Raw genomic sequence first — 23,031 nt, forward strand, 5'->3', positions numbered from 1 at the left:
AATGTATTTTCTGGGATGTCTTTCAAATGCATCCATTCATTTGAAGTTCTCAATAATGGCAATATTGAAAAAGGTCTTCTCTGCGTCTATCGGTGCTACCGACTGCACTGCAGCACTGCTCTCAATGCCGTTAACTGTGCCACTAAGGTTGTGCTTCAGCAGCACAGCAACCCTGGTGTTAAAGCTCCTGGGTACCAGTGATGCAGAGAGCTGTGCTTGTAGAAATTAATTTGACCAGTTCAAATTTTTTCAAAAATATTTGACAGATTACTTTTGTAGCAGTGCCCTTCATGCCATTCAAGGAATCATCTGCCAGTTCCATTCCAGCATCAGACCAGGTATTGTCCAGCACAAAGAACAAAGTCAGTCGAAGTTCCACAATGGATGCTCTTTCAATATAACAGAAATGTAATTTTGCTCCCATCTGAGCCAGGGTAAGTTTATAGAATCATAGAATGGTTAGGGTTGGAAGGGACCTCAAAGATCATCTAGTTCCAACCCCCCTGCCATGGGCAGGGACACCCTCCACTACACCAGGTTGCCCAAAGCCTCATCCAACCTGGCCTTGAACACTTCCAGGAATGGGGCATCTACAACTTCTCTGGGCAACCTGTTCCAGTGCCTCACCACCCTCTGAGTGAAAAATTTCTTCCTTATATCTAATCTAAATCTCCCCTCTTTCAGTTTAAATCTATTGCCCCTTGTCCTATCACTACATGCCCAGCTTTCCTGTAGGTCTCCTTATACAGCATGGTGATCCATTACTGATGGATATGGAACCACAGACCTATGGGTACATTTATGCTCCCAAATAAAATGGGTGACGCCCATTCTCCAGCCTCAGGGCATGTGACAGAACAGTGCTGGTGTGCACACAGCTGAGCTCTGCCTGCTGCCAGCAGAGGGTGGCTCCGATCACCCTTTGTACTGGCAACCATCCCTCGTCTAGCCTGCTCTGAGACCGCTACCAAGACCAGCTCAGGGAGAGAGCAAGGTACCATGGGATAAATTGTCTGAGAAAACATGCCAACAGGTCACCTGGGTGGATATTTATATGTCATTTCTCAACTCAGTGCAGTAGCTCTATTTGATTTACTAGCAGAAATGCAGCCAGAGAGACTTATGCCAAGAACATAATCTACCTAATGACAGCTACAGCTCTGGTGACTGGGATGACCTATTTGTTTTCCATGTTGAAGAGGAACTGGACTAACTGGACAGATCTACGTTTCTGGATCAGGAAGCCGAAATCTGTGATCGCTTGCAGATAGCACTGTCCATCCATTACTGATGCATACAGATGGTGCGCAGTGGTCCTGCTGCTGCTGGGGACGGTGCAGCTGTTATTTCCAGAGTGACCACAATGTCCCCAGAAGTTCACAAGACACAGTGTCTGTCTCTGGAAACTCTGATAACAACAATTATGATTTGGCTTTTTATACTTTATTTATAAAAAAATATTTACAATTTACGTCTTCTTACATGAGCAAAGCAATGTGAATTTTACTTCTGGTACATGGCCTGGGTAATTTTGCCTATGCTAACACATCTATTTTCTTCAGCAGTTCAGTGCTTTTAGAGAGCAAGGACAGATTTTGAACTTTTCTGCTAGTGTGATCACAGTAATGTATCCTCTATCTTCAAAACAGCTTTTTAATGTGTTCCAGCCAGGACTGAAAATATCACACAAGTCACAGAACAATCGTCAAATTCTCATTATCACCACTAGTGTCAGGAGAAGTCAGTTTTATGGGGAAGGAGTTACTGAGACCTTAAGATTCCTGTGGTGTTTTCTTTTCTTTTTTTCCCTGAGAAAATAGCCTCCTGGTAGAGCATGCAGCATCCAGAAAGACCTTCCAATGGTTCCCTGAACTACTCTATGTCCCATCTATATAATAAGGAAACTAATAATTCCATAATTTGAAATGGGTACTGTGAGGATACTTTCTGCTCTCGCCAAACACCAGTTATGTTCTCAGTGAAATGGAAGCCACTGAGCTCAGTTTGGCAGTAATTCAGTAAAATATAACAGCCTATGATATTGACAAAGTCTGACTGGATTCTCTGCTGATGTCTTATGTCCTTTAACACTACCTATCTATGAATCAACGATGCTTTTATAAGTATTTTTGAGGTGTTCTGATACTATAAGAACTGAAAATTAAACTATCTAAACAATTACTACTTTTTACTGCATTTTTAAGAGACCTTTCTAATTTTTACAATCACGTTCCAGAATATTGTCCATTTCAGCACCAACGAAAGGATGCAGAAAATTCTTTTCCTCTTTTTTTTTTTTTTCCCCTGCAGCTAAACCAGAAATTTTCAAGTCTTTAGAGATGGGACAGTATTTGCAGCTCTTGTGTGTCATCTCACGCAGGAAGCCATTTATCACCAAGTTAAACTTCTGTGCAAATGCCTTTTTCTTCCACGGCCGTTATCTTTTGTGGCACAGGTTGTTAAGTGTAATTATTATCAATTAAATAACTAACAATTCAATTACGTTTCTTACAGCAATTTATATTACAAGTGAAAAACTGTAACTTCCAATATTTAAACAGTCTTGATGAAGAGAAATGAACACATATTTTCAATGGTTGTAATGGGCTGGTATATGTCAATGCACCATATGACACTTCAGAGAGATGGACCACTACTTCCCAGACTACTGGAATACCCAGATTTTTTTTCCCTGTATTACAGTTCCTATGTTTGGCAATGCATAAATCCACTATCACCTTTTTGACTAACACACATATTTCACAATAGTACCTGAACAATCGACTGTCTTAGCTTTTGATCATATTTTATAAGAAAGCATCCTCAGTAACGTTATTGATCCAAAGATCAGCTGAAAGGATCCAAATGCCTGTCACCTGCTCTGATCAACACAACAGATTCTTAGTAAACAGCTGCATTGTCTAAGCCATTGAAACGGAAGTCAGTCTGTGGCTGTATCCTGGTGACTGTGTCCAAGCCCACACTGCGCGTACTTGCTCACAGCACCCGAGCATGTTTGAAAAAGCTGTGCTTCTTATTCTCTGCATAATAATTTCCGCACTTGTATTTCCTACAGTTAAATAGCAATTCCTATCTGAGTCTGCACTAGACTGCAGAGTAGATCATATTAAGCTCCACAGCCTTCCCCACACTTAGAAGTGGTAACTGAAAAAATCAAATCTCTGAGGTCTATGAAATGACGTCATTCTTCCTTCCCTCTCCTGGCTGCAGACTTGTAAGCACCCAGATTTTTGTTTTCATATCTTTCTGAAACAATTTTCTTTTTCCAAATCTATTTCAACACACAGTCCCATGTGTCTACTATCCTTTCCCCTTCTGATACTTGGCTCAGCAGATGGTGCAAATGAACAGGCATATACAGTATTTGCTTAATCCTATGCTCCTTCGAATTGCTGTTTTGAGACTAATGCAGCTACTTTATTATTGTGAATTGTCTGCATTATGTCCTTGCCTATGTTGCTTGATTTATCTTGTTCTTCCCAAGTGGGTTCATTCTGGGAGCTGATGATGAAGAATCGTATAGCTTGGAGAGCCCTTTAGTTAGCTTCACTGAAAGGTGGAAACTCTTGCTAAGGAGTTTCTTGAAATCTAAGATGGCACAAGGTAGAAAGCGCAGCCAGAGCCAGAGATTTCCAATCATTAAAAATATTCTGAGATTGAATGGGAAAAGTATGAGATCATTATGGCATGAGTCAATTGATGGAGACATGAGGATAAACTGCAGACACCACTGACAAGCAAAGCTTTAGCAGGAATATGCTCTTTCAGACTCCTTGTTTTTAAGCTTTTAACCAGTTTTGCAGACTGCAAAAGAATCCTAAACTCGGTGTACTGGGAAGCAATATGGTATGTGCAGCATGAAGTGAACATTTAGGGTGTGGGGAACATGAAAAATGATGGCAATATTTTTATATTCACTAGGGATGCCCCAGTCTCCTCAACTCTTCAGTAATCTGGCTAAGTGAAGAAATGGGTTAAAGTGTTCTCTTGTTGAGGAGCAAGAGGACTGTAAGTATTTGTATCCAACTGTATAACCTGTCATTGGATAACCCATCAAATATTGAACAAGCGGATACTTAGGAAAAATCTTGTTTCAGAGATGTTTGTACTAATTGACTTCTCCCCCTTGTCCCCCTCTCCCAGAAAGCAAGGCCAGAAGAAATCATGTGGAATCTTTAGAAAGGGACAGAACCCAAAGGACACTACACTAAGGCTGCTGTTTCCTAGGTGGCAATGCCAGCTTAAGCAGCACTGTGTTATCCCCACTGCTGTGCGAGCCCAGCTATTTCTCTGGCTGTGCAGCAAACCAGCTGGGGGAACAGATCTGTCCAAAAACTAACCAAGGGAATAGGCAGCATGTAGGCAGAAACGTGTGGCTGAAACTAGTGATGTGGGACAAATACTGCTTAAGAAACTGGTACAGACAGCCAATCCATGTGTGGGTTTCTGAAAGAAATTGGAGAAGGTTTTCTGCTTTGTGATAGACAAAGGCATTTTTAGGACTGTGTTCTCAGCCAGATCCTTGCTGGCTTGTTTAAGGAAAGCTATCTTACTTTAGCTTTAACTGCTGCTGATTATCTCAGCTCCCCAGAAAGGGTCACTCTGGAGCAGAGACTGATGGTACTGTGGAGGCTTGTGGCTCTCAGGTCCAGACTCAAGAGCTCTTGGGGATCACCCTTACTCCACTATGGCTGGGCTGTATAAATAAGATGACATAAGAACTGGGGACCAAGTCTCTTTGGCCAGAAGCCAGGATAGATGACAATAGAGAAAACTACATTTAGTTCTACATTGATTTAAATTTCTTTTTTTCTGTGTATGACTCACTTTTCCAGTATCCTAGTATGGTGAAGAGGAGAAAGTGGTTTTTAGAAGAACCATTTTCCTGATGGAATTCCAATCTGGCAGGCTGAGTCAAAGCAGTTTTCTTATTGTGATAGAAGCTGTCCTCTGATCCTGGCAGAGTAGCAGCGCTGGGAATTCCTCTTCATCCAGGGTTTGGTATTATAGTACCATGTAAAATATTAGGGACATGTAAACAGTCTATGGATGTTCAGCCATTTAAGATTTAAGACACTTTGTCAAAGTATTCCCTGAGCCTTGATACTCTACAACCTTGTATCCCGTCTGATCCAGAGTTTAACGCACTTCTGGGTTCATGCCAGGATAGGAAGAGGCTGCACCTGGGCACAGATAGGGTTAAATCTTTAGTTTCCATCGCTTTGCTTTTCATGGTGATCATTTGTAACCCTCAGGTCTTTCCCATACTTATTTGTTTAGTGCCAAGAAGGCAAATCAAAACAGGCTAGCCACAGAAGGAGCATGGGCATAGCTGAGGATGCACAAGCTCCTCACTCAGTCGCTGGGTTTTTCTGCAGGCACAACACTGCATCCACTCTGAGGAGGATCAAGCCCCTACGCCAATACCACTGACACCAATGGAGTAACAGGTTTGCATAGACCCTTACAGAGGAAAACCCATCTTCTGGGCACAACCATGTCAAAATATCATTTTGAGGGGGATTTCTGGAACCTTCCCTCATGTAGAAAGGTCAGTTTGCATCTGGCTGCCAGGGCGGGCAGCACCCAGCGGACTGTCAGCTCTGCTGACCAATGGAGATAAGCAGGCAGGGCCATGGGGTGCTGCTTCACCCAGCCAGCACAGCAGGGTCCCTTAGCCAGGAGAACCACTGTCTGTTTGTTACGAGATGTGTAAGAGGTCTAAATCAAACATTCAGGGAAGAATCTAAATCATGAATGCTCCCTATTCATTTTTACGTTGGGAGATCAAACAACGCTCTCTGCTGCTCACAGAGGAAAAATATATAGAAACTCTGTCATGGTCTCTAGATGAGACTTTGTGCCACCTGACAGCCTAGCAGTAAAAGAAACACTATTTATTTTTTTTTTACTTCTTATTGACTATAAAATAGTCCAAGGTTACCAATAAGCAAAATGAAGGCTCAAAATGCCAACTCCACGTGCAGGCTTGAAACAAAAGTTAAAATTATATCAAATCAACAATAACTCATTCCCATGGTGTTCCCTGCCCTCATTAGGTTATACAGAACAAATCTCAAAGAGATAACATTCAGGAAAAAGGTGTTGTACTGATAAGGAAAATAGCTTTGTAGCAGTTCCTTTGGGGGGAAATAAATAGTCTTCCTTCCCTCCTTTTAAAAACAGACCAGCTGATCTATTACTAGATTTGTGAAAAGTTTCGCACGACAAGGTCCTTAAACTGCTGTCATAATTTATTTCTGTCTTGGTAAAATGACGTCATAAGGTCCCAAGATTATTATCTCACAGTGATTTCCAGATAAGACTTGCAGTTTACATGTACAAATACCTTTTTCCTAACTGCGGGCACTGCAAACTCTTGCTTGGAGTTTGAAAGTCAAGCTGTGTTCCTTCTGTCTCATATATCACCACAATAAAACACTACGCTCAGCGCTTAACAATTCTGTTGTAAAGTGCGACTCAGAAGGGAGGAACCCCTCTAATCTTTGCAAGCCGCATGACTCTGCAGCACTAACAAAAGAAATCAAAGAGTAAATTCTTACTTTACTCAGACAGGCACACAAAGAACTTATTAAAGAAGGAGCATGCATTTTTTTTTCAGATTTTAGCCTCATTTTGTGGACCCAGATACACACTTCCAAGCGTGATGGGTTCTCCACAGCATTCAGGAGCTGCCCTCACATCCTGGAACACGTTGTGTTATGTACCAGTTGGGTACTTTCATGCTTGGCCATTACACGCCAGTCTCCAGCCTAGGCAGCTGGCCTCTTCCAGAGCAGCAAGTAAAGGCATTTCTGTCACTAGTAGGAGTGTATTGGGAGGGAAGTAAAGAGAGACTGTCATTTCTCCTGATAGCTTACAGAGCAAATTGTTATTGCCAACTGTGATCCCAGTACGCAGGAGAACAATAGTAGCATTTTCCTGTGACAGAAAGAATAGGTACATACAAGCATGAGTTTCTGTTAACATAGAAAAAAGGAATGAAATGGTGGTGATATCAGGCAAGAAAATTAGGAGAGCTGGTCTTCAAGCTCATTCTTGATCTGTGACCATGGTCACACCACTAAATGCAACATCAGAAAAAAAAGGATCCAAATTTAAGCATTCAACTCCAAGAGTATGAGCCATAAAAGTCCTGCTGAGACACCTGTTTTTCACCTACCTTGATTGAGGTGAGCCTGGCACATACTGAAAAAATTTAGAATTCACAAAATAGTCTGCTTAAGCCCCCTGAAGCCATAGCAAGCCTAGTAAATCAAATGTGCCAGCGCTGTTCTCTGGCAGCGAGGTCAACTGGCAGGGAATGGCCCACCTGCATTCTCATGCACCACAACAGGAGATCACATACAAATTGCCTTCCAGCAATGGACTCTGTATCACATCAGCTCCTGAACTGTGCCCAGGAATTATTTGAGAGTCTGCAAAGCAGGCCAGGGACAGCTCTAAAAGAGTATAGACATTGCATTCAGGTACCTAAGAACGTTGCTAGATGCTGTTTAATATACAAGGATGGACATAACCTGAGGGTCTTGAATAGACAAGTGAGCTCTGACAGACTTGGATGGTTCAAGAACATAGAAGTACAAATTGAGTGCACAGAAGAGCAACCAGTGGCACCTTCACTCCAACCTGCTGTTCAGCAGCTCTTCAATAAAAAAACGAATCCTGAGAGCAAAGCCTGGAGCATAGAAGTCCTCATTCTTAGCCAGCCATGCTCCCTATCAGCTGAGACAACCCAGGTTGCTCACAGCACACACTATTTTTTTAGCCTGTTCATGGTGCAACAGCGCGTGAGGCTTTGAACCCTCTCAGGTTAAGGAGGACATCGACCCATATGTCTATGTTACTGGGCAAAGGCTCTGGAATAACAGATAAAGCCAGGCATCGCTTACCACTTTCAATGCTATGCTGTAAAAATAAAGAAAAGAATGGCTGGCTGAAATCAGCATGGATGCCTGTGGTGTCCCAAGCAATGAACTCCAGTCAAAGATAAGCTTCTAACCGAAGGCTGCAGGCCCCTAAGTCTGACTGCGGCTTTATGTCCTTCTGAGCATCCTAAAGCTCCTCACCTGTGCAATGGGTATAATGGCTTTTATAACAATATTGCTAGAAAAAAAAATAAAAATTGCAAAAAGATCAGATGCTACGATAATGGGAGTGCAGGTAGATCCAGATTTCCAGAGTCCACAGAGAATATGAGAAGGCATAACAAAAATCATTATAGAAAATGGCTTTACTGTGCTAGAACTTTCAGGCACGTTTTAAATGATGTCATATACATATACTTTAGTAAGTGTACGTGGATGATCTTTTTTCCCTCCTTCATAATTATTTCTATTTTCTAACAGCCACAAGAGCCTGCAGGCAATGCTTTTTCTTGTACTTTTTGGATGGCTGAAGTTGTCTGGTTTTCCTGATGCTACACAATTCAGTCAAGGTGTTTAATACTGATAACCAACCACAGATGCACTCCTTGGACTTTCCCATTGCCTCAGTAACACACTGTCTAAAATGGCCAACTATTATAGTTTTTTTTTTTTCCCAGCTAAAACTGGAGAAAACACAGAATTTTATACTCATATAAAAATATCTATGTGATAAGCAAAAAACAAAAAAGTCATCACAGATTAATCCCTTCTGGGTTTTGTTTAATTTTTTTGAGCGCTCTCAAGTGGGAGGTTGAATTGTTCTTCACCAAAAGCGTTTTCTGCACAATCACAATCTCTATGATATTCTATAGATTCACACAGCCTTATTTATTAAAACACAGAGTTGTGTTATTAAATGCACATTTCTGACAGCCCCTACAGATAGAATAAAGTAGCTAATGAGAAAAAAAACTGCCCATATTGCCTTGTTCCCAAGGCGCAGATCATCTTTAAGATAGATTGTGATGACAAATGGTTGTTTTCACCTTTATATACATGACCTTCCATGATTACACATATAGATGAATAGCTTTTTGGACCGTATCCATAACTAGCCTCAGACAACGTCTCAAGAACTTGATTCCAGCCTTACTAGTATGAAAATGAGCAAAGATGAACTGCATTAGCTGTTTGGAAAAGCATATGTCTATGTGCCTAAAAGAAATGAGTGTGAGCAAAATTTAAGCTACTCACCTTTTAAAAGCTTTGCCAAGGAAGCTCGAAGAATATTAAATGCATGTACTTTTCCTCTAAGTCTTTTTTCCCTGTTTTGGCCTGAGTTTTTAATAACTCAGTATAATTCCACTGAAATCAACAATCTCCTTGCAGCTGATATCCTCAGAAGTTCTTTCTAATCTAATTCTTGTCCAGAAAGAAACTATAAAAGAACAAAACTTTGAACAATGAAATCAAACACTGGAAGTTAAAAATGTAAGCTCCCTTTAGGTTCGTATGAGAATATAAATTAGGGGTAAAAGCTGGAACGATACATCCATCTCAAGAAGTACTAAGCAGCCACGACTTCCATTTAAACAAAGGAATTATCAAGGACCAATAACCACCTTCACAGCAGATGTCAAAAAAGGCTGCTTTCTTCTTCAATTTCACTTAAAGAAAACGAAGAGAAAAAAGCCTAAAATATCACTCCAAACCAATCAGCATTAAAAATATTTTGGTTTATATTTTGACCCTTCCTATGATTTCTCTGGTTTTCTATCCTCTTCAAGGAAATGGTCTTTAGCAGAATTCAGTGCAAGAAACGTGTGAGGACAGCATAAGCAGAAAAGTGACAGCATCTTCATAGACAGCATCCTTCTCAAGCCCCCTGGGGGGCTACAGTGCTTTGGCTTATGTGAATAGATTTTGTTTCTGCTGCTTTTCCTCTTGCTTCATGTATTTCTAATCCCTGCTGCAGTAGTCAGTGAAAAAGAAAAAGAAAGCTCTTGAAGCTTTTGTGGTCCTTTTTTTTAGGTCTAGAAGTGAGGGAGCCTTTCCCTCTAAACTAGGTTCATACTCAGAAGACTCTCGAGCAATGCACAGCTGCTCCCTGTGGTCCCAGCAGAACCAGGCTGATTGGCAGAGACTTGGGAGCAAGCTTCGGAGGTCGGAATACAACAGTGTCTGCACGTCCTTTGGTGCTGTGAAGTTCACTAATTAATCTATAATGTTCATGCCTTGTATTTCCAAAGGTAATGAAATATCTATATATCACGGGAGAAGCTTTGCACACACTTACGGCACTCTGGGGAAAGGCCACTGCTTTCTGAGATGTTCTTCCAGTTTGTATACTTGTATATTTGAAAGCAGAATTTTTCCTTACCATTTGTTATAGCAATAGGAAGCTTACTTTAGGCAGCAAAGTGACCCACAGTAGGAATCTAAATATTAAAATAAGACTATAGGAACCAACCTATCCTTATACTAAACTAGAAAGAATTTGAAGAAACCGAGAAATAAAGAGACTAGATGGTCTTCAAGATACAATTAGCCACTAAGAAAGTGCACAAAAGAAACAAAATGTGTCATGAATACGATTTTGCTGATAACATTGAAAGAATCCAAGAATATACATTTTGTTCTGAATCATTTTTCATTCTTCTTACACTGTTAGCTATCATAATGAGCAAGCTGTATATCATGTTCTGTTTCTTATTGCAATTATTTTCATAAAATTAATTCATTTTAAAAATTGCATTGTTCAAGTGCACTTAGGAATAGAATATATGATATGGTCTCCTTTGTATGGCTGCACATTTCATCTTACACACTGGGAAAGAAAATCAGTAAGGCATCCAAGGATACAGTGGAATACCACCGCGATATTTGGAGAGTTACAAAAGACAGAGACTTGCTATTAAAATAGACTATAATATTTCAAATGATACCATAGCTCTAATACATCTTGTCAAAAGCTAATCAGTGGAAAGGTCCAATGTAGTGTTGAGAAGACTGAAACTTTACTTCCTTCCTTTGCATATCTCTATCGGATATTTCATTACTTTGATTGGAAAGTCTCTAGAAAGAAACCTCTGCCTTCTTGTAGACTAGGGATCTACCTTACATTGTGGTGGAGAGTGGTAATACTCCTGATGAAGCTGCTGCAACAAAGTACCAGAGTGAGACAAGGTCTGCTCTGGAGAGTACTGTGATCTCTGCCTAATGACCACCACCGTTTTGTTCAGATAGTGTTTGTGTTTTCCTTGGAGGTTTTGATCCAGCATGGCTGGGTCCCATCCTGCTTTATAAATGAGATGCTATGAAATCTAGGCTAGGGAATATGGCTGTGGGCTTTTTTTTTCACATGCTTCATACTTACTTTAGTAAAATCATCTTATCTTGGGTAGAAATGGTGCACAGTCCTTTAATTAAATCAGCTCTAAGTTTTGCCTGAATGATTAATAAAATGAGAAAATTCTCTGTCTTGTTATGAAAGCACTATTCTTTTATATTCCTTCATTCTTTTCTATTCCTAAACCCTTTCTTCAAATCAGATCCCCAGGTTGATATTTGTTCCTTTGGGCTCACCAAAGAACTATAATCTGTGGCTAAATCAAGTTAATTTTCTTTTGTCACAAAACTACAAAACAAAACAACGAAAGAACCAAGCAATAAAAATAACCATTTGTTGTTGTTGCTGTTCATGAAGCATGGCATTTTCACGGCTAAAATTGCCCAAAGGAATGGAGAAATTAATTTCAATAAATTGGATTTCATAGGTATAAAAAAAACCTCTGAATAAATGAAAAACTATGAGATGACATTTGGATCAAAGGAGATAAACCCATTGACTTTAATGGATGTTGAACTGGATCTTTGATTAACAAACTGCTTTATTGTGAAGTAACAGTGAGGCAGCAACACTGCTGTTGGGGTAGGGAGGAATATTCAATAAAGCACAGTCAGCTAGCTGTGCAGAGGACAGCACCAGACATGACATGATTTAGATGGAATGTGCATCAGTACAGGTCTGGTTCAGCACCTCTGCTCATTGGCACTGCCTGTAGATTCTCCACATTACATCCTATGGGTCTACCTTAGGTAAGGTAAACACAAAATCAAGGGCTTCTGTTTATTAAGTTGATACACCTGTTGATATTTCCTTTAATATGAGCAGAAGGTATGCTTACAAATCAAAAGCAATGCACAGGTTTGCACGTTAATGACCACTAGATAGACACTGATATTCGTATATGTGTACATAGAGCAGTGGAAAAGTTTACCGAAGTTTTCTAATAGGTTAGTACAAATGGAGAATATTTGCAATTAATCATTAAATTACTTCAGTATGGTTCATAGAGTACTCACAAAAATGTGCATTCAATTTATAGACATACGAACTTATAGATAGATAGAATTTTGTTTTTCACTCACAATCAGTGCAATAAATCAACCTTTTCTCTCTGCTTATCTTGTTTTCAATTCAAGTTTTGTAAATTATGGTAATCTGGTATGAGCAAGAGCCTGCTTTAAATTGTGCCATTGAAAGTCTGTAGTCACTCCAGTGAAGTGAATAAATTTATAGCATTGAGAGGTCGTAATAGGTCAGACACAACTGCTGTAATGTTCTCAGATCCAGAAGTAAGAAATGGAAATTTACAGCTTAGGATCTGTAGGATTCTCCAGTACTTTCTTGTCTTCTTTCCATGCTGGCAAATTTGGAGATGAGGCCCAACTTCAAGACAGATGTCAGCTGATAGGAATCCATACTGCTGCTGCTCTCTTCCCTGCCCAGCACAAGTAGCACTCAGGGAGCTATTAAGGATGGTCATCATTTGGGTGGAAAGGACTAGATTAGTTTTTTCATCAGATCAACCTCCTAACCCAGCTCTGACAGTGCTTGCACCAGGACAAGGTAGATGACTGGAAGAGAAATTTAGCTTTGTGTGTGCCAGTCTCTAAAACTCACAGAAACCTTGGACTATTACTTTTGAAATGCTCGCTGTATTTTACTGTTTAGAATAAGGTTTGGGTTTTTAGGGTTTCTGTTGTGAGTATAAAATAGTGAGATTACAGCAGAAAAAGTGGGAGCATAATAGACAGACTGAACAACAAAGTGGGGAGACATCCTCCATAAAGACAATGATCAGGGCATCGCACAAGAAAGATGAGAGCTTTCCAGGAACATCCTAGAAATAGGATCAAATTCAAGAGCCCAAAGTAAATCATTAACATATGTAGATATGGAAAAGCCAAATTTGATCTTGAGATGCATCAAAGCAGATCTCTCCAGCAGAGATGGGTAAGCAGTAATGCCATTTTACCTCTAGAAAGAGTGGCAGAGGAAGGGGAAGGGACAAGCAGGCTAACCAGCAAAGTACAGTACGTATAGAAAATCATTAAAAAAGATGATATGACCTAGTTGTTTGTTATATCACAATAAACAGACTCATGAAATAATCTTTCTGAAAACGAAAAACACAAGGTGGGGGGTATAGGATTCACTTTCCAGATCAAGAGCAAACTGTAGGGCTGCCATAAGCTTTCCACAACGAATACTTCAGGTTCTAAAATAACTGCTTCCAAGAACAAAGATTTGAACCACCAGCTTTGCATTAAAGCCTATTTCTTGACCTCTTCTGAGCACCCACCCCTCCCTGCATAGCAATTTGCACCAAGCACCCTTGGATATTCAATATTAAACAACTAATTAAAATTTTTGCTGTTTTCATTGCTTTGAACAAGAAGCTGGTTTTGGCGTTTTCAGGTCTTCATACAAATCGTACCTCTGCAGCTCTCATTCCTAAACTTAATTAATAGTTATTATTATTTATGACTGCACTGCATACTAGTCCCAGCTTTAATTTGGTCTTCTAAAAACAGAGCCTGTGGCTGTGTTCTTGGGCTTTTTTTCCTCATCTTTTTTCTTTTCTGAAATAACATTATTAGTTCAAATCTTGTAGCTTGTTTTTATATGGCTAGTGCTTTGTCTTTGTCTCTCTTTTTCTCCCTTTTACCCTTCTGACTTTTTTATTTTTAAACTGCTCCAACCTAACTTCATTCTAATATCTTACTCATGGAAGCTTCAAGGACTCACATCACTGATTATCATCCTTCCATTCTCATTAGTCCAGACCTTAATTTTATTTCAAACATCACATGGTCTATACGTCCAGTGGGCACTGTAGCTGGCTTATGTTCATACTCAATATACCTTTCTCCTTAACTGATACTCAGGAGCCTAGTTGTGCCCATTGTGTGAAGACTGGACATTACCATATCCAGAATACCACTAAAATTTGCCATTTCTACTAAAATCCCAATTTATTCTCTAATCATTTACTCTCTGTTCCCATTCCCCATTTTTCACTGACTTCTGGATTTTCTGCTATCCAGACACTAAAATCTGTTTCTGAGCCATGAGAAGCGGAAGTGGTCACTACTGTACCAGCTCACTGTAATCGCCAAAGTCTGGTTTAAAATTGCCATCTGATTTTGTTTTTTTAAATGCTATTGGGTTGGATCCATGTTTTTTTTTTGCTTCTGAGGTGCCACAATTTTCCTATCTACAAAATACCTCATTTGTTTTAACAAAATGCTTAGATATCAATGGACGAAAAGCACACCACTATTATTGTTATCAATATAAATGTTATCTTTCCAACCTGTGTCCTATCTCTGTTGCTTTAGATTCCATCTTCTCATCAGAACATTTCTAAGTTGGTGCTTCATTCTCTACCTGTGCTGTCTTCTGCAACTCTCCCATTCCTGCTCCCATGTCCCACTCACTCCATCCTGACCGCTTCTTTTTAAAAAAATTTGCTGTATCATTTTTTCTGATCTTTCCTGCTTATGATGGAATAACTCTTGATATAACTATTCTGTGATGTTGTGTCTTTATTAAAAGAGTGAAAATCTAACATCTGACTGTATGAGTTGTTGCAAAGAATACATTTCTTCTCATTATTATTCTCAAAGTAGCATATAATACTGTATGTAAAGCATTAGATGCATAAAAGGAAGAACAGAAACCACCGTGATCATTACTAAAACAAATGCTAAGAAATCGAATTACCAGAAAACCTTGGCAGAACCAGCTAATTATAGTTGGGGGAGATAGATTATGGATAGCCAGCTATAGTCATCTGAATCCTTCTGTAAGAACCCTCTGATTTTGACTGCATTTTCTTGGGGAGAGCTGCCCCAACCTGAATCGGTTTAGGTTGAAAATTTCCATCATTTATAGGAACAAAGTCTACAAAATGTAGAGTCTGCTTTCAGCATTTCCAGTTCCAAGGATTCTTTAAAATTTTGACAGCTTTCACAGGAGAAGTTCCAGAATGATTAAATTATCCCAACCCCCTCATTTGAGTGCCTGTGAAATCTTAATAGAACTTATTGTTTATATCCATTAGGATACAGCTACATGATCACATATTTTGCTTCCCTAGCTCTCTCCATTCAGTGCAAAGTGGAAAGGAAATGAAGTTGCTGTGTGTAGGACTTCATTTGTGTCTACTGAAGACATGGAAACGTGGCAGAGGCATGAAGCAGGGAACTGCAGAACAAGAAAGGATGAGCTTAGAGTAACCCAATGCTGCTATAACAAACTGCTCCTGTCCTCGAGCTCTACTGTGGTACTAAGTCATGGAAAAAGCATTTTCACCAGTGTGTTCTCAGAAACATCGTCTGCTCCTTTTTCAACTATATAGCTAGTCTGAGACAACAGACTGCATCCAGCAGCAATAGTTTTGTTATTAGTACATGGCAGGAGATGAAATTCCAAGTGCTCTGCAAAACCAGAATGGCCACCTCCCCTTGGCTGAGCCCTCTGAGTGCCCCGGTGCTCATCTATGCGCCTCAGTGCCACACGTGCGCACTGGGAATGACAACGGTTCTGGTAGGTGCTACGCAACCACCACCGTTTGCAGGTGAAATACTAGAATGACGCTGCAGAAAAGCCGGCAAGGAAATGAGTAGTGAGTAGCGCTAGTAGTAGTTGCTACTGAGTGAGGGCTAGTCATCCGATGCACCGCATGAGCCAGGGATACTGTGGGAAACACAATGCATGATGATGCAGTTAGAAGATGATGACACAGTAACTCACAAAGGGAAATGAATTCATGTTGCATGGGTAACTATAAATACAGCATTTCTTTTCCCCAAGTACCTGACTTTGCATCCTTAACATGCTTGCATGTAATCTTTCTCCTTCATTGCAGACACACAAACGGCTGTAGAATATCGACCAGATAGCTGCCAAACTGTTACATATTAGAAGCAAACTATCTCCCAAATGATTTGAATTCATACCCTTTCCATGCATGAAACTGTATTTAGAAAAGCAAATTTCCCTGCACATTAAAGGAAGCTGTTGCATGCCTGTCTATTTTGCATGCGCAAAAGAAAGTTTTGCATACACAATGGATATATATAGGAACAGCTTTTGATTGCAATCTAAGTATTGCCTTTAGAAAATCGTGTCCCATTAAATAATTCATGTTATCATCCTAGCAGAAAAAATCCAAAAGTGTCTAGTGAGGAACTAAATTAGTGAAAGTGGGGATTCAGAAAATATTGTACTCTGTGTTGTAATAGTAACACTTCATTATTGGTTTATACAGAAAACAAACAAACTGGATAATTTGCAGCTCAGATAAGCCTTGGTTAATAGAGCCATACAGGATGTAAGGGGAAATGGGAGTGCACATTCCCCTGCCTAGATACCTCTCCTGACGCAGAGCGGGAGGGCTCTGCTGTGCTAAGTCTCACTTTGCAGAGGGCAGATGCAGATTCGGCTCCATTAACACCAATAAACTGGCTACCAGAGCAGACCCACAGTGTGGGGAAGACGCAATAGCTACATCTGGGGAAGAGCTCTAAGAAATCATTCCAACCCAGCCGGTGAAGAAAGCAGAGACAAATTTTGAAAACCTGCTGGGCAAGATACAACTATATTTCAAGGCTCAGGCCAGGTAGTCCCGCCTAATTGACAGTAGAGGTTGGCTTTTTTATAATATCAGAAATTTTTAGATAATAAACCACGCTAAAGAAGGCAGCAAGAAACATTTGAGCTCGAAATTGTGAATAGTGCTGCTGGCACTGTTTTTAGAGTGCATGCAAATCCACTACACATTGAAGATCTAAATAAAACAGCTGAGCAACTAGAAAATTACATGGGAAAAAATAAGGTAATGCATGAGGACTAAATTATTGTAGCTTGGTGAAAACTGTTCTTCTGAGTGTTATCCTTGTCTTTAAACTCTGTAAGGATTCCTGTTTGTTCCTGGACTCGTACCGACTAAGACTAGGATATAGGTCTTGGCCTTATTATCTGATAGCTTGTAATATCTACTACTTGATGACTTGGTGAGAAATTACATTATAAAAAGCTTGATATTAATTTAAAACCTACAAGGTTTTGCTCATTATTTCTGAGACAGCCTGTTCAACTCCTAGTCAGCAGCTACAGCAAAGTATGCCGACCCCATTGATGAGGTAATCAATTATGCTGGAACACAACAAACTAGTAACTAGAAAGAAAGGAAGCCTATGGTTTTATACAGAGACAGCAAAAACAGAGAGAAAGAGCATTTGGCAAATGACATAGGACAAAACATTTCATTTCCAGGTTCCAAGAAGATACATTTTAAATTGGTATTAAATATGATTTAAAAATCAAAGTTTTTCTATGCTGGACAGCTTTACTTGGAGTGAATGAAGACAAACCAGGGCACGCATCCAAAGCTGTGGCTCTACAGGCATGTGGCACTCTGGAACAGAGATTTACATGCCAGCAACTGCAATTATCCAAACTAGCAATGATTTAGCATTCTGTGATGTCTGGAGTGCAAAAAACACAGGCTATACCTTTACCTTACAACCATCTGAAATCCAGGTTTAAATCCTGCCTTTAAAGAGACTGCAGCACAGCTTGCTGCTGTGTGAAGACTGCAGAATAAAAATGATTAATTCTGCCCATCAGTGAAGTTTTCGCTTATGAGTATCACAAGCCTTTGCTGTGTGCAGCAGAAAAAAATGAAAATAATTTTTATGTTTAGTTTCAAATCCTTATTCAAAACCATGTAACAGTGTTAATTACTAAACACTGGGAAGACTGAATAAAATATCAGAAAATGCTGCCTTAAAAAAAAAAAAAAAACAACCACAGAACAAAACACCTTAAACCTAAGTGCATTTACCACATTTTTCTAGTGGATGATTTTACCATTCTGAGTTCAGAAAGGATTTTCATGTTAAAATTAACAGAAGAAAGTAATTGAAAGAGAAGTAAATCAAAATGGAAATATATAATCTAATATGAGCTCCCATGATGAGCTCAACATCTGAAAAAAAGAGCAGAATGATCAATTCCTCACTGCAAGAAAGAGAGACGCAAAGATTGGCTTGGGAAAAAAAAAAGATTTCCTTTTGGAATCACCACAGCAGGAGTCAGAGGAAGCTTTGCACCCAGAGACCTAATGTTGTCTGTTAAGCTAACAAAACTAGTCTGGAAGAAGAAAAAAAGTAAGACTTCATCTTTTCATCCCCTTCCACTTCACTGCACATCTCCCCAGTGCTTATCTTGATCCCAGTTTTCTTTTTCTGAGGATTTTTTTCTCCCTTCCCTCTTCCTTTCTTGCTTTTTTTTTTTGATGCTGATGGGGGAACAGCATGAGTGCCTGATGCCAGCTGCATCCTAACAGGGACCCTGCCTTTCTCATTTGCATTGTCACATTCAGCAATTATGGAATATGCCACAAAGGACTCAGAAGGGGTCAGTGATAGAGGTAGCACTACAAATTCAACGTGGCCTTCTCGGAGCCTCGCGGAGGCTGGGGGCCGCGCACTGCAGCCGGTGGGGACAAGCCCAAGCGCTTGTGGTGCCTCCAGTCGTGCTAAGGGGATCAAAGACCTTAAAAGTGGAGTACTGACTTGTGCCACAGGACAATTTGGAAAGAAAACATGCAAGTAGCCTACCTAAGTGAGCCGCTTGCTGCCCAGTTCGCCACAAGGGTGTATTGCAAAACTTGGTGTGACTGAGGAGGAATCTCCAGAGAGGACTTCTGGAGAACGTGCTCTAGAGTGCTTCACCACGAGACAACGACAGTGTGGCTATAGGGATGTTGCCAAAGTGCAACAGTCCCTTTCTGTACCAAACCAGAGACTAAACTAACCGTGAGAATACAATACACACAACATAGACATGTTATTCTTGTATTTATACATGGAAAAATTCTAATGCAATGTGTTATTCCTCTGGGGTTTTACGCCATGTTCTTCTTTCAGTTATGCTACAGCAGACCTGCCCTGCATAACTCAGACTATAATTTGAACAGTAACTTTTATGCTAACACCACATAAGTAACAATCAGCAATGGCTTATCGTATTGGAAGAGTTAAGGACAACTACAGACTGTCTATAAGCTCTAGGGATACAGTGAGGGAGATCTCACCATACATCGCAGTCCTGCACACTGTTCCCCTTGGAGTTCGAAACACTCTAGGGGGTAGGACTCCACTTGTAAAGAAGATATTACAAGGATCATAGACATGAACAAAGTGCAAATAAAACATAGACTACCAGGTACAGATATGCATTAGGCTGAAAATAACTGCATTTTCTAGAGTGTTCTTGTTCTCCTAAAAAGGCATCTTGAATAATTACTCATACAATTAAATGGAATAAACCCAGATTTTTTTGGTCAAGTTAGCTTGGTATATCATTGAGTAATTTGCCTCACTTTATGTACTAATGGCATGTCTAGAAATAAGAAAAATCTGAATTTTAACCTTGAAATATGAACTCTACAAACCTGTATTTCACTGTATGCATTGTAAGCCCACACCAGGGAATACTTTCAAAAATAAAAATAAACTTCCAAACTTTGAATGCACTTTAAGGGTCAAAAAGCAATGGGAACAAATGCATTATTTAATCATAAAAACACACTTGATTCAGTGCAAGGCTGAGGAGGGAGCTCAGGCTCCCAGAGGCAAGTGAAGTGAGGAATGCTTTGAGGGACTGCTGCAAACAGGGCTGGAGCTGAGCTTTTGCTCAGCCCTGCTTCTGCCTGGGAGAGGTGGGGAGGTCAAAGAGCTGGAGAAGACAGGCAGCTCTTAATAAGAATGAGCTGCCATTTTCTCAGGAATAGGGAAACAGAGAGGAAAAATGGTAAGGAACTTCTTGCTTACAAAAAATAAAGCCATTACTCAAAAGTGAGAAGAAAGAATGTTAAAAACAAAGGTTAGTCGCACATTGCTTAAAATCCATGATGAAATTCTTATCCCTCTTAATGGCGCATTGTTAGCAGCTACGCCTTTATTACAGTCTCTGTGTTTCTCCTGCATTCTCATTAAGAGTAAGGTCCATTTCTTACCTGACTGACACAGGCTCTGCTCTCGTTACCTTGACTTGAATCTAACAATAACTTTTAAAAAATGCTCACAATAATCATCAGCTATGGTACGCTTACCCTGAGGTAGTTGAGGGTGAAGTTTGTCAGACCCATTCGAGTGATGTTTTTGGACAGCTGCTCCAGCACCTGAGGGTCTTGTGCCTAAACAGAAGAGGAAAAAAGAATTTTCACTTTGCTTTTTGTCTATTTGTTTTTCTCTATGTGCTTGGTGGAGTGAAGGAAGGGTTCTCTGAAGAGAGGTGCCGCTCCTACAGAAAAATTACATGTTGCTGCTAAATTTATGTAATAAGCTACAGAGCTCTGTTTGCATAGGAAGATGTAAAACCTTATGAAATTCGAGCAGAATGAAGATTGTTTTCGAGTACCTTCTTTCTGCCCCTACCTGTTCAAAAGATAGACCTAGAAGGTTTGGTTATGCACAGGGGTGCGAGTGAGCAGGGCCCCATCAAGGAGCTTCCTCAGGGATCACAAAGCACTTTGAGCCTTCCATTTGTTGGATGAGAGTCCCAGGAGTCCAAGCAGATAAAGGCAGAAATAAAGTACCAGTTTCTTGAGGATAAGAAACTGAAGCAGAGAGAACTCATCAACGCACCTTCAGCAGAGCTGATCACGTAAGTGGCATTAAGCACAGGCTGGGGAACCCTTCCGGTCTAAGCTATTTTCCCAGAATTAAAAAGGAAAAATGCAAGTAAAGTCCTTCTCTGACCCTAGCCAGGAACTTTACCTGTGAGACCAGCCTCCTCTTTAAAATAAGATCAATCTCACTACTAAAATTAATACCTGCTGGTTGCTGGCAAACCTGTTTCTACTCTCTTGGAATTGCAGCAGGACCCTAAATACACAATGTTGCTCATGGCCATCCTCATTGTCCTTTAATGGAATAATGCTGAAGAGTTCAGATCAGCCCTCTAAAATAAAAGATAACCCTGGGACGGAAATGGTGGGGTAGGCTTTCAAAGGCATTTTCTTCAGGCCTGTAACAGCATTTTCAAAAAAGTCCAGGCTTCTTATTTTAAAATCTTCACTAAGAACATATCTTTATCTATAGATACCTAAGTAACTCCATATCAAATTACAGGCACATATTTGGGCCTGTGTCCTTACCCTCTATAAAACCATAGTCCTGCAATTAATTTTGTATATGGAGCACTACTAGCAGGAATGCTAGTTCCTACTGCTAGTAGGAACTGAAAGTGGCAGTAAGACTCTGTCCTTTGTTTCTCTGTAACAATTTACCTTACAATATTTTGACTTCAAGCTATAGAATATTTAATATTTTAATGTCCTATTGTGTGTGTTTTCACTCGATTACAAAATAAAAGTCTTGAAATGTGAAAAAAAAAATCCAAATTAAAATTCTAAAGGTTTCTGAGTAAATATATGGTAATTACTTATTTTCTGACTTATGCAAGGGTAATATTAATTTGATTCATTTAAAGACTAAATATAAATCATACCTACAATGATGAAAATTCACTGACTTTAGTGCAGTTCATATCAATAAGAACAGATTTTGGGCTCAAATCACACAGACCACCAAATGGGATTAAAAGGAAAACTATGTGCTAAACCAAAATGAAAACATAGCAGCAGTGGCAACAATAGAGCACTGAGAAACAAGGGAGCGATGAAAGAACTTGTAAATGGAAGCAGTTGCAGGCAAAACAAAATATTTATAGTTAATTGCCTTGGGTGTGAAATTTGCTGGAGTTCTTCATAAACCTAATCTCATCTCTTTGCATTAGGTCAAGTGAAAAAAGGATTACTTACATGCATGGCTAGAATGCTGCGTGGGACTAATTCTCTGTACTGTCTAATAGTAAAGTGCCACGTTTTTATTCTCATAAGATCATCAAAAGTAAACTCCAAGATAAGACGTCCTTCTGTGCATACCTAGAATACATAAAATGCATGAAATAAATTCCCAGGAATTTTGTTTTCAACGGTATTGTATCATCGATTAAACAACATTCAAAAATATCAGAGCAATATTCTATTGTTCATCTCTGCTAGATTAATTGTTTTTCTTTGTCTTGGGGAGAAAAAACGAATGTGGGAAAATGACTTCATAGGCCTTACTGCAGAGACAGTAACTTATATTACTATAGATTTTATAGCATTTTACAAACATGGAGTATTGTATGCGCTAGATCTTATTTATTGCATCAATTCTCTTTCCCTCGCAGTTCGCTACTGCTAATTAATGACTGAATCTTGCAGTGGAGGTGGCTGTGGTGCAACAGCACACACTTGATGTCAAGATGCTGAACCAGTCATTCCCGACCTGTTTTATGTTGCCCTTTCCTTACACTAGCCTGGTGTATAAACCTTCCTTTCAAGTCCAGTTGGAGTACACAGTGCCCTGAATGCCTGTGGCCAAATCCAATTTTTTCCTATTTTTTCCTTCTTGTCTTTTCCAAGTGTTCTTGTCTTTCCCAGGCATTTTATCCCACTTTTATTTTTCTTTCATTTCTTATCTACTTTTATTAATCCCCCCTTCCAAGGAAAGCCAGATGAGGTGTCTGCCATTGGGCTGCGTGAGCTGCATTGCCATAGCAGGTTTGAGAGCCAGGGGAGCAGAGGAGAGGTTGCAGTCATGGGCAACGGAGCTGCTTCCACAGGAAGTGGCTCACACAGCTTTGTGAGGGGTCTTGTCTGAGAAAGGAGAGAAAATATGGGAGAAATAAGTGCAGCAAGTGGGTACT

General features: G+C 39.9%; 1 protein-coding gene across 4 annotated transcripts in view; it reads right to left on the bottom strand.

Moving 5' to 3' along the window:
- Positions 1-23,031, bottom strand: part of LDB2 (LIM domain binding 2) — a 222,640-nt gene that overhangs the window by 24,745 nt on the left and 174,864 nt on the right. For all 4 annotated transcript variants that reach the window (XM_086611663.1, XM_009983662.2, XM_009983661.2 and 1 more), the window contains exons 4-5: positions 22,097-22,219; positions 20,384-20,467 (exon numbers count right to left, since the gene is read on the bottom strand). In XM_086611663.1, coding sequence (XP_086467789.1) covers positions 20,384-20,467; positions 22,097-22,219 — 207 coding nt within the window. The remainder of the gene's footprint in view (positions 1-20,383; positions 20,468-22,096; positions 22,220-23,031) is intronic.

Source organism: Tauraco erythrolophus, chromosome 5, assembly GCF_009769465.1.
Source record: "Tauraco erythrolophus isolate bTauEry1 chromosome 5, bTauEry1.pri, whole genome shotgun sequence".
NCBI lineage: Eukaryota > Metazoa > Chordata > Aves > Musophagiformes > Musophagidae > Tauraco > Tauraco erythrolophus.